The sequence below is a fragment of the Dioscorea cayenensis genome, chromosome 6 (assembly GCF_009730915.1).
Source record: "Dioscorea cayenensis subsp. rotundata cultivar TDr96_F1 chromosome 6, TDr96_F1_v2_PseudoChromosome.rev07_lg8_w22 25.fasta, whole genome shotgun sequence".
Lineage (NCBI taxonomy): Eukaryota > Viridiplantae > Streptophyta > Magnoliopsida > Dioscoreales > Dioscoreaceae > Dioscorea > Dioscorea cayenensis.
In genome coordinates this window covers 10,757,069-10,764,555 of record NC_052476.1, presented here as the reverse complement: position 1 = coordinate 10,764,555, position 7,487 = coordinate 10,757,069, and the positions used below count along the sequence as shown (strand labels likewise).

Sequence of the window (7,487 nt, the reverse complement as noted above, 5' to 3'; positions counted from 1 at the left end):
ACACTGTAGCATATTTCTGTACCTGAGATCAATGTAGCATATATTGTACACCGGCGTGCTCAAGACCGTGCAAATCTTAGGAATTTGAGATTTGGGGAAGCATAGCCTTGCTTAGGTAGTTCTTAGCCTGTGCAAATCTCATAACATTGAAATTTTGGTGAATATGGCTCCAATTTATAGTGCAGGATCATGTTCTTGAGCACGGGCATGTTTATGCCCTTGCAAATCTCCGGAATCCAATTATTGGCAAAGCATAACCTCAATTACGGCACAAGGGTGTTCTTCCACCAAGGAATTAGGGATTTAATGTTTTTCACATGAAAGACTTGAATGAGAGCTTAACTTGAAGAAAGAGGGTGAGAGCAACCTTTGAGAAAACCTTGAGATCGGCTTCAAGAGACTCTAAGGAGCTTGGATAGACCCTTCAAGCCACCAAAGAAGGGAAGGTATTAGCTTTGGATTGAAACTATGTAAGCCTTTTAACTATGTTCTCTTCTTGTTTGCAAAAATCTTGGTGGTTGAAGCTTTGTATAAGCTTGTATTCTTCATCTTTGAATACTTAAAATTTCATATAATTTTGGTTATTTATATATTATGACTGCTGAAAAATTGGTTATTTTGTAATATTTTTTAAATAAAATATTTTGCAACAATGGGCTTTTAGCCTAGCAGTATTTCTATTGATTGAGTATGCTCTTAATAGTAGAACCACAATACTCCTAACGGTTGAGTTTGCTCAGATCCTAATGGCAAAATTATAGCTCCCCGGAGAGCTCTCCCCACACACATGACTATAACTAGTGCTGGAGCCAGAAATTATAGGATAGGGGCCGAATTGTAAAAGACAAAATTCAATTAATAAAATTTTTACAATTTTTAAAATTTATTCCTATGTTAATTTATAGTTTAGTTTATAAAAATTATGTGTAAAATAATAATTTTTAAAATTTTTTTTGCTAATAATATAATTTTATATATTATATAAATTAATTTATAAAAAGCTGAAACCAACGATCTTGTGCACCCCTCCTTGTTTGGCAAAGATCATTTGTAAAAAATAAATATAGATTTTTTTTAAAAAATATAATACATAAATAAATTATCAATAGATCATATAATAATTTTTATAAATATTTTTAAAAATTATTGTATTTTAGATTATAAGTATTAACTTGTAAAAATGATTTGTTTTTAAATTAAATAAAAATCCTAAAAAAAGAGATATTTAAAAATTAAAACTAAAAAAAGCTATATAAAGATAAAGAGAGAGAGAAGTAAAAGGATGAGAGAGAGGGGTCAGCCAAAAGAGATATTTAAAAAATAAAAGTAAAAACTGATATATATATATATATATATATAGAAATAAAGGGGTGAGAGAGGGGGTCGACCGGGGTAAGTAGAGCTGTCAATTCGGGCTTGGTCCGCCGGGCAGTCGCCCCGCCTAATAAAAATGGATGGTCGGGTTGAGTGCTTTTATAGGCCCGCTCGAGGCGGGCCTAAATGGGACCAACCCAGCGGGCCCGTGAGTTGGGCGGGGCGGGTCACGGGTTGGGGCGGGTCAGCCCGCGGCCCGCCTCTAATTTATATATAATATATTTTATATATATATATATATATTGATATTGAAATATTGTTAAGGATTTAAATTAAAAAATAAATAAATAATTTTAATGAAGTTTAATATGCATTTAATTATGTTTTTTAAAAAGAAATATGGAGATAACAAAAACATTTTAATGACTTGTTGATTTTGATGAATATTATGATTAGTAATGGATGTTTTTTTATTTTTGTGCTTTGTTAATTTTTGCTAAATTTTTGTTGATTGTAATAGATGAATGTTATAATTGTAATAGATGTTTTTATCTTGTGGTTTGTTGTTTTTTAAATTTTGTTGATTGTAAATTTATAATAGTGTTTTTTATTTAGATATTTTGTAATTATTGTTGATTTTGTTAGGTTTTTGAATATTATAATGGATGTTTTTCATTTTTGTTAATTATTGCATGTTTTAATTTTTTTAATTTAGTTTTTTTATGAATTTATAATGAATGATTCGATGTTTTCATATATTACAGACATTTATAAAAAAATAAAATAAATTATTTATTTTTGATTTTTTAGGCGGGCGGCCCCGCCCTAACCCTAAACCAAAAATGGGTCGGGTTGGGTTGACATTTCTGACCCGCCCACTAAATAGCGGGTTTTGGCGGGCATGGGCGGCCCGCCCTGCTCGTTTTGACTGCTCTAGGGGTAAGGGGCGGAGAGAAAGGGAGAGAAGTAAAAGGGAGAGGGGGGGAAGGTCGCCAGCAACAGAGGAGGCGGTTGCCCACCTGTCCCCCCCCTTCAATATATAAATATATACTATAACAATAGGTTGTCCATCTTATCAATATATAAATATATATCTTTTGCAGGGTAGAACTCTTGAAATTGCATTCTTTTATTTCTATTTCTATCCATTCGATTAACTCATTCAATGAATTGGTTTTTTTTTTAATTTTCTTTTTCTATTTATATGATATACGTGTTAAAAAATTATATAAATTTTGGGTTATTTATAGTTATGTCCCTTGGAAAAGTTCGTTAATAGCTTGAAATAGGTGATTAATCCATTTGAAAAAAAAAATGGCAACACATGGTGGTTGACAGTAGGCAATTTTAATTTTGGGAGGGTGGCATTTAATTATAGCCCCCAACGTCTTACAAAAAAGTTTATATAATATAAAAATTACATAAAAGTTATATAAATTAGGGAAAAACTTATGTTACCTCCAATAAAATCCTAAAAAAAAAAGAAAAACAATTACAAAAAGATAAGCTTAATTACTCCTAATAAGATTCTAAATAAAATAATAAAATAATTTAAATAAAATATGTATTAATTATTCCAGATGTCGTTCGAATCGCAGATTTGTACTTTTTACCTAAAACCTAATGGTCATTGAATCGTCCAGCCATCCCAAACCTTTTGCTTGTGGGTAATTTTTTTATTTGCTCAAATACAAAAAATTATTCTATCATGTAAGTTTTTTTATTCTTTAAATTGTATTGGTAATTGATAGCATGTGGTTTATATATATATATTATTAATTTTTTTATTTTTTTTAATCATAAATTATAATAGGTCTAAAAGATTAACTAACTAAGATGCATATTTCAAAAACACAACTACGGAAGGCCAATCATCATTTATCTCTAAAGGTGAAACTCTTTCGTTCCCTAATCTTAAAACCTAATCATCTAAGAGATCAATTGTTAATGAAACTCTAAGGAATTAAATTAATTTGTGTGAAAATTGAAGACTACTTTTTCTATTCGACCCCCTAAAAAAATTTCCTAGCCTTGCTCTTGTTCACGAGCCTGATCCTCCGTGACATTAGCAGGTTGTCAACCTTTTCAAAAAGTAGATCTCTAGAAATGCATTCTTTTCCTTCAGTTTCTATCCGTTTTATTGACTGATTTAGTCAATAAAACGGTATTTTTATAATAACCATTTCTACCACATAAATTTTAAAACTGTCATGTCCAAATAAGTAATTTTTTAGGTATTAAATAAATAAAGACATAAACAAGCTTTTTTCCCAAAAAAAAAAAGGTGTCAGAATCCTGCCATTTTATTGAAAATAAATGTATCTTTTTTACAAATTAAATCCTAATAGGTTTAAAAAATAAAGTTTCTTTTAAATAATAGATTAAATAATCCTAAAATCTTCAAAAGAACTTTGTTAATTGTTTTTTTTTTTCCCACGCAGGATATTTGATAAAATGACTACATCATCATAATAATAATTTTTAAAAACAAACTGGAGTACTTGTCTGTACTCTAGTCGTGGCGGTGAGCTCCCTGACTGGGCAGCAGCGGAAACTCTTCACTGCAAGTGTGGGCTGTTGCCGGTCACCTATCTTGGCATCCCAATTTCTGGAAGAAAACCGCGTAGGCAAGACTGGGAAGGAATTATTCAGAAGGTGCGTCGTCGACTGGCGTCCTGGAAATTGCGACATATCTCTCTCGGCGGTCGACTTACGTTGGTGAACTCTGTGCTGTCAGCTGTTCCAACATATTGGATGTCCATTTTCCGCCTTCCAGGTTTGTCATCAAAGCCATCGACCGCATTAGAAGGGACTTTCTTTGGTCCGGTCCTGATATTGACCATCCGGGTTGCCGCCTGGTCAGATGGAATAATCTTTGTCGACCCCGGGACCAAGGTGGCTGGGGTATCCTGGACTTATCTGTTTTCAACCAGGCTTTATTGGGAAAATGGTATTGGAAATACATGCTGGATACTGAGTGGGGTGGTGCCAGGGTCATTCAGTTCAATTATGGCTCCCCCAGGTCTAAGTTGTGGCCCTAATCGGACTGGGTAGGGATTTCCTTCTTTTGGAAAGGAGTCTTGTCCTACTTGACGGCTCTTAGGAACTGTTTGTCCATCGAGGTGGTCATGGCATGGATACTCTTTTTTGGAAAGATGGTTGGCTTGAGGGCTGCACTCCAATGAATTTATGGCCTGAGGAGTTTAGGGCCAGCCTTTGCCCTAATGGCACGATTTCTGAGCTCCGCCATCTGTTAAATGAGCAACCGTTTATTGATAGTGCGTTGATCAACCAGACTTGTGCGCGGGTGTGGAATGCTGATTTTAGGTGTTTGGATAAGATACGGTGGCGATGGAACGGGAATGGGCTGTTCACGGTGAAGTCCTTCTACAACTTCTAATTGACGGGGGCTTCGTTGCCCAATCTCTAGGGTTCTTTTTAGGCGTGGGGGCTGTCCAACAAAAAAATCAATCTCTTCAAGCCCGGTTGGTGTGGAAAAACAAGATTTTGACCTTGGAAAATCTAGCGAGAAGGAGGTGTAACAAACTAACGACTGACACATGTGTCATGTGTCATGCTGATACTGAGTCGATTGACCACTTATTCATCCATTGCCCTTTTGCACTCCATGCTTGGGAGTACTTTGTGACAATTCTTAAGCTACCCGGTGTCCCGTCTTCCATTGATGACCTCTGGGGTCGGTGGCGGATGTGTTTACACCATGATAGAAGAACTTTTGGAGATCTTGTTGCGAAAGCTTTAATTTGGAATATTTGGCTTGCTAGGAATGATTGTATTTTTAATGCCAATTACATGCCTTCTCATGGTCTCATTGTGAAAATTGATCGCATTCTTGTATCATGGTACTCTTCTTTCGCAGAGGTGGTCAGAGTGAAGATGGAGGACGACATCAGCAAGGTTAAAAAAAGTCTGGAGTTCCTTGGGCCTCGTGTTCAAGGCTTCGAGGATGCGAGGACCTCTGTGGAGGAGATTATACCTGATGATGGCTAGGTTCTGAGTGTTCGTGCGCTTGGGGGTTGCCGCCCGTTTTGTTGTTTTTGTTGTTGTATTGTACCACATCTAGTGGTTGGTATCTTTTGTATCCTCTTTAGCTTTAATTTGGAGTGGTTTATCCACCTTTAAAAAAAAAAAAATTAAAGACTATTTAATCTTTTTTATAAATAAATCTTTTTTTTAAATGGACTTTAAAAAACCTCTAAAGCTTTAGATGTTTAATGTTCTTTTGGTACTCATGATTGGATATTTGACAAAATAGCTTCAAACCCATTTTTAGGAATAAATTAACCATAGGCCATTATTTTAAATATAAAAAAAAAACTTATTGCTGAATTGCCAAAAAATAAAATAAAAATAAAAATATAAAATAAAAAGAAAAGAAAAGAAAACACATAAGTCTCTCAACTCTTATGCCCCTACTTGATTTGAAAAGCAACTGGATAACAAATACATAAAAAAAGAAGACACATATATTAGGTGGACCATAAAACAAGCATTTCACAATGATACAGCGGTATACTTGAAACTCGTTGATTCGCACTCGAATATCCGATAACAAGCTGTCGAACACCTGTTGATCAAAGATAGCCAGGAATTGGGGAAAGAGTAAAATCTTATTACTCAATGAAAATGATGATCACAAAACTGATTTTCTCTTGCCCTGCAAGCTTACAATAAATAGGCGAATGAAAACAACACTAAGAAAGGAGATAATTTGAAAATATACCAAAAATGGTAAATTCTCAAATATCAGCAAGAAATAAAAGGCTTAACAAAATAAAGACTATTGCCATAAACGGGTCACAAATTAGAGATTTCTAGCCTAAGTTATAATAAAATCAATTATTACCAAAAACGGCAAAATTAGGGTTTTTGAGGCCTAAACGATGGAATTTGGCCAAATTTTGGTATGACTCACGAGTTTGTGGAACACAAACTATGACTTTTGTTCCTTGACCCGTTTCCCATCAAATAGACCCGGTGGAACCATAAAATCCCGTCGCCTGCCAAATTACCGAAATACCCTTGCATCGAACTTCTCCGTGTACGCACATGCTAATTCATCTATACACCCGTTATCAGACAGTCACCATCTATCCACACATCCACATGCTCATATCTAATACCCAGCGCCTCCTTTCTCTTCATCCATGCTCATATCTTTGGATGAACAGTTTAACCTACATCCAAATCAATGGCTTAACCAAACAAAACATTAAAAACTTATACCAAAAACTATAATGTTCATAATATTTTATTATACACATATATACTTACTTCCACACTTAGTGCCGGGAGGGAGAGCTCTGCCACATTTCTGAGCAACATATGTGACCTTCTCCATGATGATGATCTTTTCAACTTCTGGAGTGATGTGAGCACAAACACATGGCACATTTGCTTTTTGAATTGCATCACAACACCCACTTGATGGATCTGTTTTTGGGCATGGAATCCCCATATACTGCTGACACTCGATTATCAAATTACTGAAGGTCCCTACACAGTCGTCATCTCCCATCACCTGCCAATTGTCGAAGACCTCTCCGGCCATCACCACCACCATGATCATGAAAACAACATAGCCAAGGCCTTGCAGCGCTCTTGCCATCTCTTTTTCTCTTCTTTCTTCTTCTTTTATCTTTTTGCAAGTGATGAAGAGCTTATATAGGAAAGATGGTGATGTGGATATAGTCAAAGTAACGCATGTTTCGCGTGGATAAAACAAATGGTTTTAATGATTATGATTCTTTCTCTTCAGATATAGAAGGGAGTTTTATTTTAAGGATATGCCTGTTCCATTTTTTTTTTTTTTTATTTATATATGATATAAGTGTTAAGGGCTAGTCTAGTGGTAACTACCGTGTTTAGAGGTGAGCAACAAAAATCTTGATCCGATGATCTGATCTGATATCTGATTTTTGGACCCGAATTTTGAGGGTACCCGATCAGAAAAAACGGATCGGATCTTAGTCGGGAGAAAATAAAAACTGGGTATTTGAATCTTATCCAATTATTAGTAATATATATTCTTATATATATATATATATAAATTTAAAATTTAAATTCAACATCCGGTTGAAACTGGGTCAAATACAGGTTGAGTTTTCACCAATCAGAATAATCGGGTACACAATCCGATTTTGAAAGCCGGA

General features: G+C 34.8%; 1 protein-coding gene across 1 annotated transcript; it reads right to left on the bottom strand.

Annotated features, from left to right (window-relative positions):
• Positions 1-5,804: 5,804 nt before the first annotated feature.
• Positions 5,805-6,943, bottom strand: LOC120263132. Its single transcript, XM_039271031.1, has 2 exons — positions 6,610-6,943; positions 5,805-5,902 (listed from the first exon to the last, which is right to left on the bottom strand). Exons 1-2 carry the CDS (start codon positions 6,941-6,943, stop codon positions 5,805-5,807), a joined length of 432 nt encoding a protein of 143 aa, XP_039126965.1.
• Between the last annotated feature and the right edge of the window lie 544 nt (positions 6,944-7,487).